Source organism: Balaenoptera ricei, chromosome 6 (genome assembly GCF_028023285.1).
Source record: "Balaenoptera ricei isolate mBalRic1 chromosome 6, mBalRic1.hap2, whole genome shotgun sequence".
Taxonomy (NCBI): domain Eukaryota; kingdom Metazoa; phylum Chordata; class Mammalia; order Artiodactyla; family Balaenopteridae; genus Balaenoptera; species Balaenoptera ricei.
The window spans coordinates 41,717,562-41,738,253 of NC_082644.1; the positions used below are offsets into that span (position 1 = coordinate 41,717,562).

Sequence of the window (20,692 nt, forward strand, 5' to 3'; positions counted from 1 at the left end):
GTGGAGCAGCTAAGCCCACGCACCACAACTACTGAGCCTGTGTTCTGGAGCCCACGAGCCACAACTACTGAAACCCGCACACCACAACTACTGAGCCCGTGCACTGCAACTACTGAAGCCTGTGTGCCTAGAGCCCGTGCTCCGCAACAAGAAGCCCCTGCACTGAGAAGCCCGTGAGCCGCAACGAAGAGTAGCTCTCGCTCACCACAAGTAGAGAAAGACCTCGCGCAACAACAAAGACACCCCCCCCCCCCAAAAAAGACTCAAAATCAAGACAGGTTAACCAACATGCTTGAATGTATTTGAACAAGAAAATTATCATGAGGTCTTTGACAGCTCTTTTGGAGCATTTGGACAAAATTAGCAACAGGCACAAAGAAACCATGCAGAATTTTTTAATGGGGCAGTTAAACTAGAGAAATAAAAAGCTACCAAAAAAATTATCATCCTCACCACAGTATACCATCTGAACTCAGTAATAAATATTTACCCAATCATAATAATATGAACAATAACATTAATTGAACCGAAATTTGTGATACAAACATGATGGGAGATACAGGAAGAAGGCAAAGGAGGGTCTATTATCAGAGCTAAATCCTCAACTACTGCAACAGGAAGTATAAACCTGTCTAAAATTGATAAATTTAGAAAAATATAAGCATCTAATTCAGAAATACAGAGATAAATCCCAGCATAAACAGTTTAAAGGTCAAAAGTGCCTGACTGTGGGAAGCAAAATTGGAACTGGGGAGAGGTGAGGCAGGGAGCTACCGTTTTTCAATACAAGCCTTTTAAATGCTACTTGATTTCATTAAAATATGCTTGTAGTACTTTGATAAAAATAAATTCATTTTTTATTTTTATTTATTTATTTAAAATTTTTTTCATTTGTTTATTTCTTTTTTGAGGCTTCCTATTTCTTTCTTCCTTTTCTTTTTCTTCTTTTTTTGGCTGTACCACGTGGCTTGTGGGATCTTAGTTCCCTAACCAGGGATCGAACCTGGGGCCACAGCAGTGAAAGCGCCAAGTCCTAACCACTGGACCGGCAGGGAAGTCCCTCATTTTTTAAATCTAGAGATGGAGAAGGACTCTACTGTAAGTATTAAAGCAATGGCAACATAAGAAACGATCAACAGATTCAAACACCGAAAAGCTAAGAGATTGTGTGTATTGAAAATTATTTAAAATACAATTTAAAAGCAAACTGGCACTACTCGTATGCTTCTTGGCCAAAATTAGTAAATTGAGAACTCAGAAGTATAAGGAAAAAGGCAAATATTTTGCTGAAGTAACTGTGAAAGAGTGGGAAATATATATCCATACCCGGAGAAAGAGAACGCAATGGCAGAATGAGCCTAACCTGTGAGCAGAGCAAGACCCCTTGAAGGGTTGAGGGGCAGTGGGAAGAGGCCCTGGTGCTAGGTCAGGCAGGTTTATGCTGGACACAGAATAAGGGCACATCACAAGATTGTTCCTCTTAACATGATCCCATGGAGTTCTCAACTTCTAAGATTAGTTTATATAAAACAGTGAAACATGAAATCAAAATCTGAAAAATGAGACCCAAACACTGGGCCTGAAATAGCCGACAAGAACCAAATTCCAGGAACACTCCCCTAGGAGTTCCTATTTGAAGGATGTATACAGCCCAGCTGACCACCATCACCACCCCCTGCCTCAAGTCCCTATCTTGGAGAGAAGTGCTTCTCTCACTGGGAACGGTTCCTACCGCGGGCCTCAAAGACTCGCACTAAGGATAGAAAGCCAGGATGGGAACTAGGCTTTGCTCCCTGGAGGTAAGGGTCATGACTTCCTTAAAAGATCACCAGAACTCCAACTCTGTTTATATTTGCCCCGCAAAGGCAGTCAGTCCCCAGGCCAGGGTGAAGCATGGTTTCCTCTGACACTCTTAAGTCGGTGGGGGTGGGGGAAACTTTCAGAGTGCTTTTAATTCCTCTAAAGCACACAATAAGTCACAAAGCGAAGAGGAGTATCCTGCTGACCAAAGTCCAACCACAAACCAGGAGGAATTAGGATAAGGTCCATCCTAGGAGATGTTATGCACTCTATTTAGTTTCTCTGAGCCACGGTCCATGGAAGTTTACAGGCAGCAGTAAGCTCTGACAGTGGAAGCACTCGCACAAGAGACAATCATTTACCAAGAATGTCACTGCTGGGAACTTGCACTCTTTGTAAGGCAGGCCAAGGCTCATCTTTTCTACCAGCTAATAGCAGGCTTATTATGGTCTCTCAGAGATTTCCCACCAATACAATCAGGCTCCTTTCTGGCTCTAAATACTGTCTTGATATGCTGTCATTTAAAAAATCTGAACTGGTGTAGCAAAAGGTTCTTGGTCTTCTGTGATTTCTATTCTATAATGCAATAATGTATTGTTCTGTGGGGCTGAAACAACTACATAAAATAAAGTAACCTCCCTGTATGCATCTCTCTTGTGTGACAAATCAGATTTCCTTCAAGATGATACAAATTACAACTTTCGTATCAATCCACCCTTCAACACTAAATCTGACTTCCAACCTTCCCCTCTCCCTCCCTTTGGAGAAAACTGCACAATTCTTAGTAGTAAGAAAAAAAAAGTAATTGAAGGATTAAAACCTATAGGTTTAAAAATGACAAATTTCGGGCTTCCTTGGTGACGCAGTGGTTAAGAATCCGCCTGCCAATGCAGGGGACACGGGTTCGAGCCCTGGTCCGGGAAGATCCCACATGCCGCGGAGCAACTAAGCCCGTGCGCCACAACTACTGAGCCTGCGCTCTAGAGCCCGCGAGCCACAACTACTGAGCCTGCGTGCCACAACTACTGAAGCCCACATGCCTAGAGCCTGTGCTCTGCAACAAGAGAAGCCACCGCAATGAGAAGCCCGTGCACCGCAACGGAGAGTAGCCCCCGCTCGCCACAACTAGAGAAAGCCCACGTCCAGCAACAAAGACCCAACACAGCCAAAAATAAATAAATAAAATAAATAAATAAATAAATAAATAAAGACAGACAAATTTCTATCTTTTGCTGAAACTTCCAATACAAATTATGCCCCAGTTACTAAAGTACCACACAGTTTGAAGAAACATAACTCCAAATTAGTCAAACACAAAACAGCCAAACTTCAAGGCAGAGTGAGATGGAAAGAGGGAGGAGAGGGAGGTAGGGAGAAGATAAAAGGAGGAATACCAAGCAACCATAAAAAAATTAAGAAAGGTAATAGGAAAAAGTAAAAAGGTACAAAGAAAGAAAGCCTTTAAAAAATGCAAACACAAGACATGGCAGCACAGAAAAGAACAAATTGATTAGGCAGGAAAACATCATTCACATGATACACATTATCTTTTTGAAGGAAAAGACCAAAAAGATGCAGGGAGAAAAAAAAAAAAAAAAAAGATGCAGGGAGGAACAAGCCAACATTAACCAGGTTAGGTGCAAAGCTAATAATCTCTGTCCTCAGAAAAATAAACAGAACTACATATACTTAATGTAAGCAAGGTCAATTTGGTCATGCCCCCATCCTGCCCTAAACCTTGCAAAGAAGAATGTGAGGGTGGCAACTACTGGGTAGAATTTAGAAATCTGTGGAGCTTTAATTCAGGGGGATTTAAAAGGCTTACCGTGGGACTTCCCTGGTGGCACAGTGGTTAAGAACCCACCTGCCAATGAAGGGGACATGGGTTCGATTCCTGGTCCGGGAAGATCCCACGTGCTGCGGAGCAACTAAACCCGTGCGCCACAACTACTAAGCCCTAGAGCCCACGAGCCACAACTACTGAAGCCCATGTGCCTAGAGCCCATGCTCCGCAACGAGAAGCCACTGCAATGAGAAGCCCGCGCACCGCAATGAAGAGTAGCCCCCGCTCACCGCAACTAGAGAAAGCCCGCCCGCAGCAATGAAGACCCAACGCAACCAAAAATAAATTAAATAAATTTATAAAAGGCTTACCGTGGGACAGGTATTTGGAGGTGATGATTCTTCTGTGCACACAGACAAGACAGAGAGGGAAGGCATCTGGGAATGGGTCAGGGTTGGCACCTCTGTGCCACTGTCCAAGTTCAAAGCTGAAAGCCCAAGAGCATGATGCCCATTGAGCTCACTGGCACTGCTTTGGGTGGAAGGCTTTAGGGAATTCCGGAACGTGCCACTGCGGAGGCAGGATGTGCTATGGAAAGTGCTTGCCATCTTGGCTGTCTTCTGACTGCTGTCATCAGAGTCAAGTTTGGGGAAGGACAGGGACTTGATATTGCTTACTGCAGGGATGGGGGGGAGGGACACTTTGGAAGACAGCGACATCTTTTCACAGTTGCCCAACTGTGGTAAGGTTATAAAGCCATTGGGTTTGTGAAGAGGCTTGAAATCTAGGGTTGCCCGCTCCAGGGATGCCAGGACCTCCTCATCCTGTAACACAGACCCAGAGCCGCCTCTAGGCAAGTTACTGTCCAATAACTGGGCCATAATGGGTCCACTGGTTCCTACCAGAATGTTTCTCAGCTCTTCCTTCTCGTCAATAGTTTTTAACTCCAGATTATCAAACGGGTCTTCTTCACACTCAAAGTCAGCAGGATTGAAATCTGCCTTTGTGTGGGGTGGGCTGAGAACTTTCTGTTTTGTGGCACTGCTGCTGACCCGGGTCGGCGTGAGGATGCTGTTGTGCTGTAAGCTGGCAAGGATGGGGTTGATAGGAGGTGGCATTGTGGCTGTACTGTGAGTCCTGGAGAAGCTCATTTTGCTGTCACCCTCTGGGCCACTCTTAGAATTCACCTTAGCTTCTGCCTCCTCAGCCTTGTGCTCTGCTTCCCACTGGGCTTCTTGGATTTTCTTAATATCTTCAGCCCACTCAATGGTTTTCTTTTCCAAAGAGAAGTCATACTGTAAAGATATATCAGAGAAAGGAAGTGTGAACCCAGGTGGCTTCCCCTCCCCCACCCAATTCCTCCACCCAATTCACTTCTTCCTCACCCTGGCACAAGAGAACTGGGCAAGGCAGCATTTATTAAGGTGTATGGGAGGATTCCCACTCAGGAAAACTAAGACTTCCTAATCTTACTTGATTTAATCAAACTATGCTCCCTGGTTACTTCTAGAAATTAACTAGAAAGAGCTCCCACCACCTCTAGTCCTACATACCAGGCCAAATGTACCTTGCCACTTCCCTTGCTTCTCTCCCCTCAGGCCATTTCCCTTCCTAGAATTCTTCATTGGTGGCTCAGGCAGAACTCAGCTGCCTCCTCTATAAAGCTTTCCTGATGGCCCATTCCTTCCTCTGAACTCATACATAGTGTCTGTCTCTATCATTTGATGCTGAGCACATATGACCACAAGCAGCTTTAGTCTTCCTCTAAACATTTCCCCAGCACTATCACAAGCCTCTTGTGGGCAGCAACTGGGCTTTAGACCCTCTTAAGGTCTCCATTATCTAACACAATGCCCTAAATAGATCCCGTGCTCAATAATAACAACAGCCCCTAGTATTTAAGAAGCACTTACAAGGTGCCATGCATGATTCTAAGCACTTTTTACGTATTAGTTCTCTAGATTTTTTCAACATTACAGGGGCTATGCTCAAGGTCATAAAGCTGTTAAGTGGTAGAGCCTGGATCTGAACCCAGGCAGTCTGACAACAGATTCTATGCTCTAAACCACTACCAAATTACAATGAACAGACTGTACTCTAAATGTAGGAAAACTGCTTATTAAGAAATCTAGACATAATCAAATTAAGATTTTACGATGCAAACTCAACAAAAAGCAAACAACCTGATTAAAAAATGGCCAGAGGATCTGAATAGACATTCTTCCAAAGAAGCCATACAGATGGCCAAGAGGCACATGAAGAGATGTTCAACATCACTAATTATTAGGGAAATGCAAATCAAAGCCACAATAAGATATCGCCTCACGCCCATTGAAATGGTTATTATCAAAAAGGCAAGAAATAACAAGTGTTGGAGAAGATGTGGAGAAAAGGGAGCCTTCATACACACTGTTGGTGGCAGTGTAAACTGGTGCAGCCACTGTGGAAAAGAGTAAAAGCTAAACAACGTGTGCACATTCAAGGTTGGAGGCACAATAAGAGTAAAGAGGGGAAAGGGAGAGGAAGGAGGCCTACCATGACCTAGAGCCACGGTAGACCTAGAGTTTTAGAGTAGAAGAAACATAATAAAGTGCCTCAGGTCATCCCTAAACCTTTCAGCTTCAAACAACACAAAAGAAGCCTGGAAACGCACATGTCAAGAAGTTCACTTACACACCCTGAGCCAGTTACTGGGCCCCAAAAAGACACTTGGGGGATCACAGGGCTTCCTTTCTACCACTAACTGAATAGTGAGAAAACAGCACTGGGCAAAGGTTGCTGCTTCTAACTGTGGAGGAAATCCAATTATGCAACTGGTTTCCTCCACCAAAAACTGAGGCTGTGACCAACTTCCCACTGCCTGTAAACACAGATCTCTGAAGTTTTACTCCCCAAAACAAGTGTAAATTTCTTTCCTCTTTAGTGCTTTTTTGTTTTTTTGTAATTACCAAAGTAATGTAGAATACTTGGAACATAGGAAAAAACAGAGAGAAAAAAACAGCAGAAATATTACAGTGAAAAAGAATGTGATTTTTGAGTGTACAATAATAAATAATAACATCATCTAACATTTATGGAGTACCAGGAACCAGAATAAGCATTATAAATGCATTATTTTACTTAATCCTTATAATAACCTTAAAATCTGTACAAGATTACACAGCTGTTACATGGCAATTCTAGCCCATGAATTGCTGAACCAGAGTCTGCTCTAAACCGTGACACTAAAGGCCACCCTCCGCTACTGTGGCCACTACCACCATTTCAGTGAAAACTTTCCGGACCTGGGTGCAAAGGTTTATGTATGTTTTACTGGCTCACTTTGACGATTTTTAGTCTGAAATCTCAAGTTTGTATTGTCATGCAAGGGCAAATATGAAGAAGTTACAGGAAACTTCAAGCTGTCTAGGGCTCTAGGTCTGACTCTTCTCTGGATAGAGAGGGAGCCAGCGCCAACACCACAGCCAAATCCCCCACTGGAGACCCTAGGCAGTCAAAGTTTAAGGAAGCTATCTGCAATTAGAGAACAAAAACACTGCCGCTAGCCCACACAGGAATGGAGCTTGGAGCCTTGATCTCCTCTTTTGTTATTAGTGGGTGTGATGCGTATGACAGGCACAGTACCAGGCACTCACTAGTGTATCACACTGATCAAATAGAAAATTCCCAGCAAAGCCTATTAACGGCAACAATGTGGGATTCCAAACAAGCCTTCTGAATGAATCAATGAGGCAGCGAATATGAGGACTACTGAAATAAGATGGAGGTGTTATTTAAATCATATTGCTAGCAGTATTCTGCACACAGAGTAGTATTTACTGAATATTTGTTGCTGCCAATAAAAAAGCCACCAAGGAAAAAGAACAAGGTAAAACTTCATAAAGGAAATCTCTATCTCTTCTGGCCCAATAAAGTCTCCATACACAAAAGGAGTATTGATTCAGTATTCAAAAACATCTAAGATAGTCAACATTATTAGTAGCTAGGGAAAGTACATCAAAACCACCATAAGAGAGGTAATTCCCTGGAGGTCCAGTGGTTAAGATGCCATGCTTCCACTGCAGGGGGCGTGGGTTCAAACCCTGGTCAGGCAACTAGGATCCCAAATGCCATGTGGCCAAAAAAACAAAAACAAAAACCGTAAGACCACTGCACACCCATTAGGATGTATATAAATAACCAAAAAGACAGATGATAACAAAAGTTGGCAAGGATGTAGAGGAACTAGAAACTTCATGCAGTGTAGGTAGGATTGTAAAATGGTGCAGCCACTTTGGAAATTAGTCTGGCAATTCCTCAAAAGGTTAAAGATATATATATGACCCGGCAATTCCACTCCTATGTATATACCCAAGAAAGCTGAAAGCATTATGTCTGCACGAAAACCTGTAGACAAATGTTCACAGCACGGATTTCCCTGGTGGCGCAGTGGTTAAGAATCCGCCCACCAATGCAGGGGACACGGGTTCAATCCCTGGTCCGGGAAGATCCCACATGCCGCGGAGCAAATAAGCCCGCTCGCCACAACTACTGAGCCCATGTGCTGCAACTACGGAAGCCCGCTCGCCTAGAGCCCATGCTCTGCAACAAGAGAAGCCATGCAATGAGAAGCCCGCGCACCGCAACGAAGAGTAGCTCCGGCTTGCCACAACTAGAGAAAGCCCACACGCAGCAATGAAGACCCAATGCAGCCAAAAAAAAAAAGTTCACAGCAGCGTTATTCCTAAAAGCCAAAAAATTGGAAACCATCAAAAATGTCTATCAACTGGGGACTTCCCTGGCAGTCCAGTGGTTTTAAGACTCCGCGCTTCCACTGTAGAGGGCACGGGTTTGATCCCTGGTCGGGAACTAAGATCCCGTAAGCCACACAGCCAAAAAAAAAAGGTCTATCAACTGATGAGTGGTTAACAAACTGTGGTATATATCAATACAATGGAATTATTCAGCCATAATAATGAATAACTACTAATACTTCATTCATACAATATGGATAAAACTTGAAAACATTAAAAGTAAAATAAACCAGTCACATATATATTTATGAAGTTATATATAAAAGACTAAATATTGTATTATTCCACTTATATGATATTCCAGAATAGGCAAATTCATAGAGACAGAAAGTAGATTTAGTGGTTGCCAGGGGCTGGGGGAAGGGGAAAATAGGGAGTGACTGCTAACGGACACTGGGTCTCTTTTCAGGGTGATGAAAATATTCTGGAATGAGATGGTAATGATAGTTATGCAACTCTGAATATACTAAAAAAAAATTTATTTGCATACCTTAAAAGGGAAAATTTTGTGGTATGTGAATTATATCAATAAAACTTTTATTTAAAAAATGTAACTGAAGTTCTCCCACTATGATTATTCCCTACAAAAGACTGGAAGGTAAAACAAAGAATACATTTTATTTTATTTTTCAGTATTATTATTATTTTTTAAATTATTATTATTATTTTTGGCCGTGCTGCGTGGCTTGTGGGATCTTAGTTCCCCGACCAGGGATCGAACCCGGGCCCTTAGCAGTGAAAACACGGCGTCCTTTCCACTGGACTACCAGGGAATTCCCAATTTTTTTTTTTTTTTTTCAAAGAATACATTTTAGAGTAACATGGTAATGCCTTAGTAAATCCCCCTTCTTTGCCAGGAAGCTGTATTTTAAAAAATCTCGAGTCACAGGAAGAAGTGTTTGGGTGAGTAGCGTACCTTTCTGTTTTTCCATGTAACTCCTTCTCTAAACTGTAAGCTCCTTGAGGAAAGTGATTAAGGCATTTATCTCTATCCTCAGCCCTAGCAGAGCATCACTCAAAAGCAGGCAGTCAATAAGTGTGTAGGAAGTCACGTAACATGGGGCTATTTGCTGCTTTCAAGATGTAATTTTATACATTTATATATAACTGAGCTTTAAAGATGTAAGGGTTGAAAAAGAAGCTATTGAGGAGACGGCATTTAAGCGCAGTCTAGAATAGATAGATTTTTAACAAGCAGACAGCTTTTAGTATGGTGAGAAAGAGAAGAATATTTCAAGTGGGGATAACAACTCATGAGAAGAGCATGGTACAGACAGGTAATACACACAGTACATTCAACAAATTGCTATAGTATCCTGATTTGGAGGGAATATAGAGGAGATGATGAGCTAAGGTACTCGACCATAACCTTATGTCTAGACGATTCAGTAAGGGTTGGTGAATCACTGTAAGTTTTTAAATTCAGGAATATTATTCTAGAAACAATATGAAAAATAGAAGGAAAATGCTGTAAGCAGAGGAGCCCATTAAAGAGGCTACTGAAATAGCCCAGGTGAAAAAATAAGGTAAGGATAAACTGAATGGCAAAGGGAAGACACAACAGAGAGAAAATACTATGTAACTTGAGTGACCAAGAAGGTAGTGAGGACATTAATAGAGAGAAGGAAAGAGGGGAAGAAGCAAGTCAGATGAGCAATGGGGATTTGTTTTGGACAAGGCACAGAATCCCAGGAACATACAATCTATCAGATTACACAAGATCTGTAACAGATATATAAACATATATAAATGTGCGTGCGTCTGTACACATGCCTGTGTGTGAGTGAGAGAGACAATGTGAGCCAAGCAATAACAGGAGCTATCAGAAACACAAATAAGAGACAGGAGAATTTTTTTTTTCTATTTCACTATACATCAAATTCTTACTCCTTAAAATGTTAAATGTACTAAACTTTAACTAAAAATTACCACTTACCTGTACTTCTCTGACAACCTGCAAACAATCAGGCAAGGAGAAGCCAATAGGTAGACCAACTTTAGCTGGTGTTTTGAATTTGTCTCCTATCTTAAATGGGACATCATCAAGGTAACTGAAAGTCCCTACAATCAAAAATAAAGTACAAAATATCAGCAAAGAACTTATTATTTGTTTTGGTATAATCTTACATCTAGGATACAACATTAATTTATGCTATCCTAAGATTAGAAGTTACAGAGTTCCTTCTCTGACTGCTTACCTTCTCCTGACCCTAGATCTCTAATAAGGAACTCCTATTTGAGGTTACTTGATCTTATTAGGGTTTATATTCAATTATACTTACAGTAAAAGCCAAAGTACTCATAGTAGCCTAAAAGTCCTCCCCAACGCCCATTACCTCTCTTGCCCTCAATTCCTGGCTCACTGAACTAAGTCACAGTGATCCTCTATTCCTCAACCATGACATGGTCAAAACTACTTCAAAAATTCTGCACTGGCCGCTTCCTCTATCTGGAATGTTCTTTCCTCAGATATTCACATGGCTTACTCCTTCACCTCCTTCAAGTCTTTGCTCAAATGGCACTTTCTAAGTGAGGCTTACCCTGACCACCCTATTTAAAATTACTACCACACCCTCACCGCAGTAATCCCACATCATCATCTATCTTTTCTCCATAGCACTTATTACCTTCTAACATATATGTAATTTGCCTTTTAATTATATTTATTGTCTGTCTTGCCCAATGGAATATAAGCTCCCTGCAGGTAAGTATTTAAGTCTGTTTTATTCACTGATGTAGTCTCAAAACCTCAGCACTTCCTGGTACATATTAGGCACTTATTAAATACTGATGAATTGATGATAGAATCTTCACAAAAGAACCTCCTTGATTAGGATTTCTTTACTCTAGTAAGAATCATTTTTTAATTAATACAAAGAACTACTCTAGTTTTTTTTTTTAAGCTATATTCTGGAGATGTAGAAATATTTAAGAAGTACAGCACTTATGAAAAAAAGGAAAACCAGACAAGACCATGGGAATCAGACCAGAATTATCAGGAGACACAAACCATACACAACTGAACTGCTTTAACTCCCTAAATGTTCTCTGCCCATCACAGATGCGTAATACAGAAAGATTGGGACATTATCATCGATTTATAGGGTCAGACAAAAATGAGAGTGGTCCTTGTATGTGACTCTCACTAGGTATACACTCCAAATCAGATCATGATTTCTTTTCTGGACCAGGTTTGGGGCTAACTTAACTGGCAGAAGCATCAGGGAGAATGAAACATAGTTCATAAAATAAATTTTGCTTTTTGAATATTAGCAGCTAGTAAAATAAGGCTTACTTCTGGGTCTCACACTAGTATATTTTCTTAAGTGCTCATGGACAGAATAAGACAATTGCACCTCTTCCATAAAGAGATTTCTCTTCCTTCTAAGAACTCTGTAGATTTCAACACTTATCAAGCAAGGTCAAGATACATTTGTAATCTTCTCATCATTCCCACTTCCCAAGGTAGATATTGCTCTGATATACCTGAAACCTTCCAAAAGAAAGAAGAATAGGCCCCCTCTCCCACTCTTGGGGGAGGGCGTCTACCTCTTTCCCATATAACTTCTAGCTAGAATTAAAACATTTTAACTATCTCTCACTCAGCTAGCAAATTAAATCCACAACTGTGTTCAATTTAATAATTTTTCTGAGGCATAACCATAACTGTTAACACTCTAGGAAAGTTTCCAAGTTGGTCATACCTTTGTAAGTGTTCTCTCAGCTGGCAATGCCTGTCACATTCCCACCCTTATTTACTTGATTAATTATGTCTTGTCCTTTAAGAATGAGCTTAAGAACAACTCCCTTCTCAATCTCAGAACAGGTCTTACCATTCTGTATTGTTAATAGTTTGTATCCTTATACTACCCCCCACCCTGCACCAGAGACTTTGATCAAGGATTTAATCAAACTCCTATCCACACCCCCCCAAGCTCAGCAAGACATCCAGCAGATGAGATTTGCTCAATGAGAATAAATAAAGAAGACATGGTCTTACACTTCTCTTGTATTTAACTCTCACACTAACTCACATTCAATTAGTATTTATTAAAATTCAAAATGATTTACCTAAAATGGCAAAGCTAGTCATGAAAATGTTTTAACACAGTACTCGTGCAAGATGTAAGCACATTTCTAAGGTTCTGAAGAAAGTCACAAAAATGTACCAGAGGTACCAAAAAGAAGTATCAGGTACCATCACAGCTTGCCAACAAAACTCTGGTTATAACACTAAAACCTTCTGCCACTTATAAAATGCTTTATATTACAGAGATCAAAAGCAACGCTCTTTTTAATTGTAGAGAACTTTTATCTGTCTTCCATGGAAACAGGTGCTCAAAAGTTACTGAAAGTTAGAGTCTAACTTTGGCTAGTGCCCTGATTAACTGGAAACAAAGCTGGAACTAGCATTTTCTAAGAAGCATTGGAAAGATTTACAGTCAAGTTAATAATCACAAAATTAAGTCTTTTGTTTAAGAAAATTTTTAAGGATACATTCAAAGTAGGTTAATTATATGACACACACATATTAGAAAAATCCTATCTATAATAATACTTATATGCATATATGATATACAAATCTAAGAAAACCTATCCATATTAATACTAACAAAACTTTCTTAAATGAATACTTCTATTATAGATTGGTAATGGGGAGTTGAGGGGGGGAAAACCATCTGTTAAAAAGTACTATACTTAAGATAGTACTTTTGAGCCAAAAGTACTCATTGAGCCAAATGATAATATCTTTCAAGAAGGGTATTCAGTTTCCTTGCCTACCTTTCAGTTAGGAAACTATGACAGTGTTGTATACACTGACAATTTATATTCTATAAATGGAACTAGGCCCTGGCTTAGAGACAGACCAGATCAAGTAGAACACCTAGGAACAACTGCTGTGTCCCTTCATTAGCACCAATTACATGTAACTGCTTTAAAAAGCAGTTTCATTTCACTAACAAAGCCAATGCCAAGGTGACTAAGCACATCTTCTAACCTTCCCCCTCCCCCCTTTAAACTCTGTTAACCGGGAATGAGTAAACAGTTTTGTGATTATTGGGAGGAGGGGGTAGGGCTAAAGGGCAAAAGGCATTTAAGAGATAGCAACAAGAAAAGCAACTTTTTGAATGATGGCCAGAGACTACCATAAGTACAATGAATGATGTTGCTGTGAGGATTAAAAAGAACATTTTTGCAAATATAACCAACTATGCCTTAGGAACTATTCATTTTTATCCAATATATCAGAATATCTATTTAAAGACATCAATTTCTCTTATTTCTCAATACACTTTATTTTTTAAATAGATTCAATAAAAACTCAACCACATGGCCCAGAGAATTAAAGCACTGTGGTTAACAATCTTCTGGCTCACCCTCAAGTACCTTTTAGTTTCAGTCTTTATTACTGAAAATCTTTCTAAGATGTCTGAGCCCATTTTCCTCAGTTCCATTTAGAAAAAGAAAGTACATCTCTGATGGCTGTGGCAGTTACTTGAAGTCAGGTTCTGCACACTGCTCGCCATTATGCTATGGTGGAAGGAACTGGGCTGAATGTATAATGCCTCAGGATAAATTCTGGGAAGGTTTCATTCTGTTTCTTTCTAAATTGCTGACAATGTTTATGATCTTGTGACCTGCCTGTTTTTCTGAAAAAAGGTAATTCCATGTGGGGAGAGAAATTCCTAATAGAGGGTAGAAACTGGATTATGCTTAATTCAGATTTTACTGTGTGTTCAAATTGAGGTTTTTGAAAAAGAAGAATAAAACAGATCAAACTTAAAATTAACTGAAAATTGTAATTCCATGACTATCATTACCTTAAAGCTGTAAGTCAGGTAACACTTGCAAAATTACATCAATAGATAGTTAAACAGAGCGAGACACACGCATATATATATATATATACACACACACACACACACACACAATTATACAGATATCAATACAGGATGTGAAGTCAAAAGAAAATGTTACTCATGTCCTAACAAAAAACAAGATAACCTACAAAATCAGCTTTTTAATATGCAGTATCTGGCATTAAATTTAAAAAAAGATACACAAAAAAGGAGGAAGAAAATGTGATCCATCATCAAGAGAAGAAACAGTCATCAGACCCAAATTCAGGGATAGCCAAGATACTGGAATTATCAGAGAACTTTAAAATAACTATAATAAATATGTTAAAGGATCTAATGGAATACGTGAACATGTGTGAGCAGATGGGGAATTTCAACAGAGAGATGGAAATAGAAAGAGACAAATGGAAACACTAAAAATGAAAAATGCAGTATCATAGAAAAAAATTTTTGATAGTTCATAAGCCAGGCTATGCTAATCAGAAGACAATACTCAGAAGAGGAAAGAATCAAAGAACTTGAAATTAAGTCAGAAGAAATTAAAAGAATTGAAACACAAAGAGAAAAAAAGAAAAAAAAAATGGAACAGAGCCTTAAGAGTTCTCTGGGACAATATCAAACAGCCTAATGCATATGTGATTAGAGTCTCAAAAGGATAAGAGAGAGACATGGAGCAAAAGAAACGTGCGAAGAGATTATGGCTGCAAATTTTCAAAAGTAGTAAAAGACATCAACTCACAGATCCAAGAAGTTTAGCTAACTCCAAGCAGGATAAATACATAGAAAATCAAACCAAGGCACATCATAGTTAAAATGCTGCAAACAAAAGAAAGTCTTAAAAGAAGGGGGATGGGCAGCATATGACATACAGGAGAATAATGATTAAATGATGGCTGACTTCTCTACATTACTCTGTACTTAAAAAGCAATAACAGATTGGGATTTCCCCGGCGGTACAGTGGTTAAGACTCTGCACTTCCACTGCAAGGGGCACCGGTTCGATCCCTGGTCGGGGAACTAAGATCCCGTATGCCGCACAGTGTGGCTAAAAAATTAAAAAACAATAATAAAAATAAAAAATAAAATCTAAAATACAACACCTTTTTCTATCACTCAATAGAAAAAGTATTTCAATATCTTAGTAGAAATTAAACCAAAAGAAAAATAAACCTTTCCAGAAGTTAGCTAAATGGTCATAAATATGACAGCTTGGCGTTTCAAAGGAGGGAGTTTAGTTTTATTAAGTCCAATTACAGAGACTTATTTTTTTCCCAAATTAGAATATCAGGGCATTTTTCCAGATATTAAAAGAGTAACTTATCTGTTTGTTGAAACATTTTTAAAAATCCTTTAAAAGTCACTTCTGGAAAATAACTTTTTTCTTAGATTAAACAAGTGGAAAATGAGTCAAAAATTAAAGAGAATTGACATTCGGAAAGGCGTGCTTTAAACTGAGCCAAAGGTTTGCAATTTGCATAATATAAGGACAATATTTTTAAAGGCCTTTGAAAAGTAACTGTTTGTATTTCTTTTTCTATTATTTAGGGGTATGTGGTTATTAATGACAGTGGAAGAAGTTCAACCTCAGTTGAAAAGAATGAACTTGAAGAAAAATCAAATACTAGTCCTAAGACAGCACAGCATAAGATATAGTCAGCCCAAGTATTTAAACAGAAAAAAAAGCATTTTCATATCCAGTCATGAGAGCAGTTGTCACCTCCCTGTCCACACCCCAAGTGCCCTAGAATTACACACACACACACACACACACACTCACACTCACTCTCTCTCTCTCTCTCTAACCCCGAGTCAGATAATATCTAACTTAGGGGGAACCAACCCAGAGGCTCATAAACTAAAATGTTCCAGTCAGATACTCCCTTGACCAAAAGATACAAAAACTTCAGCTATATGATGCTAGCCACTATATGATCAAGTAGCAAGAAGCACCATAACTGGGGTGGCCATTGGTTGGCCCTGTGCACTCTACACAAGTAGGCCAAGAAAGCAAGTCTATAAACAGAAGAATAAAAATGGAGCACATCTGCGGAGAAAAGCAGTGAAAGATGGAGGGAGTAGTAGCCTCAGTTTCCTGGCTTTCTAATTTCAGCCTTGTAAGGCCAGGCTGAATTTGATTTCCTGCATTCAGATGCCTACAAGATTGCCTATTAAATATTCTCCACCTATTCGCTTTAATTTCTATTCCTTAAACTACATGATATCTAAAAATAAGATTCGTTATTCTAACAGCCCAACTAAAGCCACTGAAATTCAAGTAGGAGCTCAGCAAATTAAAGCAGAAGCAGCCAAAGGGAGAAAGAGAAAATCCTTCTCAAATTTTACTCAGGTAGAGCATTTCATTTAAACAATAAAATTTTGGTTAGGAATGTAAAGAGATGGAGGAAGTCCTAAAAAAATAAGTCATCATTGATCAGGTAACTTCAGAATTATAATCTTCTCTCTGGATTGTTGAGCTGGAACATATAAACTGGGGTCCAACTTATTTTCACTCCAATCAAAAAGGAGTTTCTAAAGATTCAAGATAGAAAACGTATCTTTTGAAGTAAGATTATAAATTTAATTTTTTCATTTTTGCTCTTTTCTCTCCCTAGGTCTTTCCTCTCTCCTTGGCTCTGTCCTCTCTTTTCCCTTGAGAAAGTGATCAGAGGCAACTACAGATCTGCCTCTCTATATCATCTGAATACTTTGAAAGAGCCCTGTAATAATCCTTAAACAACAGGAGATAGCTTACCTGAAGATCTGATGCCTGACAGGTTACACAGAATGCAAATTCCAGAGTCTGAATGACTTAATTCCAAAAGGATTTAACAAAACATACGCAAGCAATGTATGTAAGTATATGCACAGTGGCAGTTCAAAATATTAAAGCTGTTTTATAAAAATATACAAGCAAGTTAAAAACCAAGGAACTGCTGCACCACCCTGACTCAGAGAAGTGATAATTATCAAGTAACCATTTGTAGATCAGAAGAGCATAACAATACATGTTGCCACGCAGTCTAACAAATCATTCTTACAATGACATGATTTTTAAAATGGAAGATTAGTTTTAAAACCCCTTTTAAAATAATTGTGTTGTCTGGATATTTCTGATGTTTAATTCTTATCTTTGTACGAAAAGAGGGTCTAATTTTAACTTCTTAGGCACCTCCATTCCTATCAAATGCAGATAATAAAAGTTTATTAATGTACTCCATTTTGGAAGGTCTTATCTTAGAAAAAGATGATAAACTATTAGTTTCAAATGCAAAATTGTAATTACTACTACTGATACTTCTGTAATATATTGATCTGCTAATCATGTCTTATTTGTAGTAAATCATTTCTTTTTATGGGGGGAGAAAACCTAAACCAAAACATCATAAAACGTTAACTAAAGGCTTAGAATTTTTCACACCTGATGGAGAAGAGATGGACCAGAATAAGAAAAGGAATGGTAACTACTTCAAAATACTGCTGAAAAACAACCAAAATAGGCAGGCTCCCTATCTACCTCCAGCAGTTTCAAGTACAATAAATACAGAGATACTCTAAAGTTTATCCATTTGAACTTCACATTAAAGTTATGTGAAGTCCTATGGAAAGAATATGCTACATTGTTGTACAACTTTATTTTCCTCAAGCCGCTCGTTTAAATAAACAAAAAGGGACACTTAACTTAATGTGATTTCAAATTCTCTGATCAGATCAAAACTTAAACCATGATATCTAACAGTCCACTTACCATGAAAATCTGCACCCAACTTCTTAGAAGCCATTTAGAACCTGAAAAACAAAGAAATATTTCTTAGGTGCATTATGCCTTGAGGGGATATAAACAAACCATTATAAGAAAATTGAGGACTTCCCTGGTTGCGCAGTGGTTAAGAACCCACCTGCCAATGCAGGGGACACAGGTTCGACCCCTGGTCCGGGAAGATCACACATGCTGCAGAGCAACTAAGCCCGTGCGCCACAACTACTGAGCCTGCGCTCTAAAGCCCACAAGTCACAACTATTGAGCTCGTGCAGCACAACTACTGAGCCCACGCACCACAACTACTGAAGCCCTCGCGCCTAGAGCCCGTGCTCCTCAACAAGAGAAGCCACTGCAATGAGAAGCCCGCGCACCACAATGAAGAGTAACCCCCACTCCTGCAACTAGAGAAAGCCCGCACGCAGCAACGAAGACCCAACGCAGCCAATCAATAAATAGCTTAAAAAAAGAAAGAAAGAAAATTGAGACGACAAGAAGGAACCAGAAGACTAAAAGGTTCCAGGACTGACATAACCCTCAAACTTCTCAGTCCCAAAGTCTCAAAAAAGAAAGCAGAAAGGGGGAGAAACCACTTTTCTAGAAAAAAAACATTTCTGAAATCTGCATGTTCTGGGAAAAAAAAACATTAGAACAGCAAACTGGCCATTGACCAATCTATACACAAACTGTCAAAAAAAATTACTAAACATTTATCTTCCTGATATAAGCTACTAATGTCAATATCTGTAGTTCTGTCAAGATTTTTTATATATCCCATTTTATTCAGTATGTAAATATAGACCTTTTACTGACAAATTTAAGACTGACATTTCTGAATTAGGGAATCAATGACATACAACCTTTTGTACTGTTTTAATTTTGTATAAAATTTCAAAAAAGTGGAATTTCCTGGCAATCCAGTGGTTAGGACTCGGCACTTTCCCTGCCAGGGCGGTTTTAATCCCTGGTCGGGGAACTGAGACCCCACAAGCCGTGTGGTGTGGCCAAAAAAAAAAAAATTCCAAAACAGGAAGGAGGAAAAACCCATAAAACCACACATCTAGCTTAGTATTATCTTTGCACTTTGCCCTTACATGAGTAGGTACAAAGTCCTTTTCTTGCACAGACAATCTGAGATCTTCAACCTAAAAGTTTATTTTCCTTGATATGATGTTTATACCTTTAACTAACCTAAGACGTAAGCATAATGAATATATGGTATGGTCTCTACTAGCCTGTATTACCTACAGTACAATGCAAGGCATCATACTTAAAATGATCTACATTTTATTGCACTTCACTTTACTGCGCAAATTGAAGGTATGCTCAACCTTGCATTGAGCAAGTCTAAGGTCTAAGGCGCCATCTTTCCAACAGCATTTGCTCACCTCGTGTCTGTGTCACATTTAGGTAATTCCCAAGATATTTCAAACTTTTTCATTATAATTATATTTGTCATGGTGATCAATGACCTTCGATGTTACTATTATAACTGTTATGACTTTTTTAGCAATAAACTTTAAAATTTTTTTGGCTGCATCAGGTCTTAGTTGCAGCACGCGGGAAATTCGTTGTGGCACACAGGCTTCTCTCTAGTTGTGGCTCATGGGCTCTGTAGTTGCGGCACACAAGCTCTCTAGCTGTGGCCCACGTGCTCGGTAGTTGTGGCCCTCGGGCTTAGTTGCCCACCCCGCCACCCAGCATGTGGGATCTTAGTCCCCCCACCAGGGATCAAATGCACATCCCCTGCATTGGAAGACAGATTCTTAACCACTGGACCACCAGGGAAGTCCCGTGCACATTGTTTTTTTAGATGATGCTATTATTGCACACTTAATAGACTATGGTATAGTGTAAACATAACTTCTACATGCACTGGGCAACCAAAAAACCTTGTGTGACTTGCTTTATTGCGATATTCGTTTTACTTCAGTGGTCTGGAACTGAACCCACAATATCTCCGAGGTATGCCTGTATGTTCCACTGTAAGTTTTTTTTAAAGGAGAGTATATTGCACCTATCATGTGAAAATTATTCAAAATAATTAAATCTGTACAGGAGTTTAAGAAACTGACAAGTTGATTTTAAAATTTACATGTAAAGGCAAAGGAAACAGAATAGCCAAAACAATTTTGAAAAAGAACAAAGCTGGAGAACTTACCACCTAACTTCAAGACTTACTATTAGAGTAATTAAGACAATATGGAAATGGCATAAATATATCACACAGACCAACAGAACAGAGTACAGAAATAGACCCATATGAAAAAAATGTCCCAAAGATGTACCGTAACGGCCAACCACTCAAGTGCTTTAGGCTGTACTTCACTGAGAAAAGAATTCAAACTGACCCAGACATGTGTAGATCAGAAGAGCTGTGTGTTGTGAAGTATGGAACAAGTGGATTTTTTGTTCAAAATGATATTAAAATAATGACAGTGGAAAAAAAAAAAAGAAATAGACCCATATGCATATAGTTAACTGCTTTTCAACAAAGGTGCAAGGCAATTCAAAGGGGAAAGAACAGTCTTCTCAACAAATGATGCCAGACATTTGTATGCAAAAAATAAACCTCAATCCATACCTTGCACCATATATAAAAATTAACTCAGGGGGATGGGGAAATTATGGCTAAGAGATACAGGGTTTCTTTTTGGGGTGATGAAAATGTTCTAAATGTGATTATGGTGATGACTGC

The 20,692-nt window shown here is 39.2% G+C and overlaps 1 protein-coding gene across 2 annotated transcripts in view; it reads right to left on the reverse strand.

Moving 5' to 3' along the window:
* UBAP1 (ubiquitin associated protein 1) overlaps positions 1-20,692 on the reverse strand; it is a 55,276-nt gene that overhangs the window by 6,229 nt on the left and 28,355 nt on the right. For both annotated transcript variants that reach the window (XM_059924583.1, XM_059924581.1), the window contains exons 2-4: positions 17,983-18,023; positions 10,313-10,437; positions 3,955-4,878 (exon numbers count right to left, since the gene is read on the reverse strand). In XM_059924583.1, the coding sequence (XP_059780566.1) occupies positions 3,955-4,878; positions 10,313-10,437; positions 17,983-18,016 (1,083 nt within the window). In that variant the 5' untranslated portion in view covers positions 18,017-18,023. The remainder of the gene's footprint in view (positions 1-3,954; positions 4,879-10,312; positions 10,438-17,982; positions 18,024-20,692) is intronic.